Here is a 1,770-nt window from a genome sequence, read left to right as displayed (position 1 = left end):
CTGCTGCTGCTGCTTGTCCTGCTGCTGCTGCTGTTGCTGCTGCTGCTGCTGCTGCTGCTGCTGCTGCTGTTGCTGCTGCTGCTGCAGCACGCAGCGCAGGCGGCCAGGGGTAGGGCTCGTGCGTTGCTAGGTGAAGGAGAAGACGCTGCAGCAGGAGCAGCAGCAGATGCAGCAGCAGCAGCAGCAGCAGCAGCAGCATGGTCCCGCGCTGAGGAGACAGAAGAACTGCCGTTCTTTATCAACGCCAGTGAGAGCAGCAAAAGGAGACAAGCAGCAGCAGCAGCAGCAGCAACAGCACCTGCAGCACAAATATATATAATATCTATATTATATAATATATAAGTTATATATATATTATATGTATACTTTATATATTTTTTTGTATTGTTTTCGGCATTGTTCTCTGTCTCCTGTGTCTCTGTCTCCTTTATTTTTGTCTCTTTGTTGTGTATTTATCTCTGTATTTATTTCTTTTTCTTTTTCTTTTTTTTTGTTTTTTTTGTCTCTTTTTGTTGTGTTTCTTAGCGGCTACCTTCACTAGCCAGCCCCAATGGTGCATGCAGTCGATGCAGCAGCAGCAGTGGATGCGGAGGATAATGAAACGCTTCAGCAGCAGCAGCAGCAGCAGCAGCAGCAGCAGCAGCAGCAACAGCAGCAAGGAGAGACAGCGGGGTGCTGCTGCAACCCGAGGCCCCCAGCTGCCCCCCCACGTTGAGGAGCTGCGGCAGCGGCTGCGAGCGCAGCAGCAGGATAATCCTGCTGCTGCTGCTGCTGCTGCTGCTGCTGCTGCTGCTCCTACCAGCAGCAGCAGCAGCAGCAGCAGCAGTGGTGGAGGGGGGAAGACGACAGGAGACACGAGAGAGTGTGTAGGAGAAGAAGAAGAAACTGCTGCTCTGCTTGCTGCTGAAGCAGCAGCAGCAGCAGCAGCAGATGAGTGGGGATGGGCTGCAGCACAAAGGCTGCTGCGGCTGCAGCCCCGGGGGCCCCTCCGCTGCGGTCTGGGTTTCTATGAGCAGCAGCAGCAGCAGCAGCAGCAGCAGCAGCAGCAGTATGGATCAGCATCCAGCCTTTCTCTCTCCATCCTCCCCCACACAAGCAGCAGCAACAGCAGCAGCAGCAGCAGCAGCAGCAGCAGCAGCAGCAGCTCAGCAGCACAAATACAAAGAAGAGGATTTCTATCAAATTATATTTATGATGATGATGACGATGAAGCAAACAACCACATCTACACAAACACAGAACCATACAGCTTTAGTACCCTTGGGGGCCCCCGTGGGGGGGCCCCCCTGGGGGGGGCCCCCCGCAGCCTTGGGGGCCCCCGGGGGGGCCCCCTGGGGGGCCCCCAGGGGGGGCCCCCGGGGGGCCCCCAGGGGGTATGGGGAGAAGAGGAGATAATAGAAGAGGAGACAGTGCATGCAGGGCGGAGAGAGAGAGAGATAGAAAGAGAAAGAAGAGATAAAGAGAGAAATATAAATATAAATAAAAATATAAATAAAGAAATAAATATAAATATAGGAGAGACAGATGAAGAGATAGATGAAAGAGAATTTATATTAAAATATAATTTCGAGTAAATATATATATTATATTGCATGCATGCTTGCATGCATGCATGCAGCCCCCACACCTAACATGCATGCATCTTACTTCTTTTTTATTTATTTATTTTTTTTTGTTTATTTTTTGTTTAATCAATTACTATCACTCCCTTGTTTATTTGTGTATTTTCGTCTATATTTATTTGTATATTTATATATTTATACGTGTATT

At 49.6% G+C, this 1,770-nt stretch overlaps 1 protein-coding gene across 1 annotated transcript in view; it reads left to right on the top strand.

The window, feature by feature from the left end:
* Positions 1–1,770, top strand: part of EMH_0006070 (uncharacterized protein) — a gene marked incomplete at both ends in the record, with an annotated part of 6,651 nt that overhangs the window by 1,006 nt on the left and 3,875 nt on the right. Inside the window, 2 exons of the mRNA XM_013497416.1 lie at positions 88–247; positions 526–1,048. Of these exons, the coding sequence (XP_013352870.1) occupies positions 88–247; positions 526–1,048 (683 nt within the window). The remainder of the gene's footprint in view (positions 1–87; positions 248–525; positions 1,049–1,770) is intronic.

The sequence above is a fragment of the Eimeria mitis genome, genomic scaffold, assembly GCF_000499745.2.
Source record: "Eimeria mitis Houghton genomic scaffold, Emh_scaff266, whole genome shotgun sequence".
NCBI lineage: Eukaryota > Apicomplexa > Conoidasida > Eucoccidiorida > Eimeriidae > Eimeria > Eimeria mitis.
Note: the sequence above shows the minus strand (reverse complement) of the source record. Positions and strands in the feature narration are given on the sequence as shown.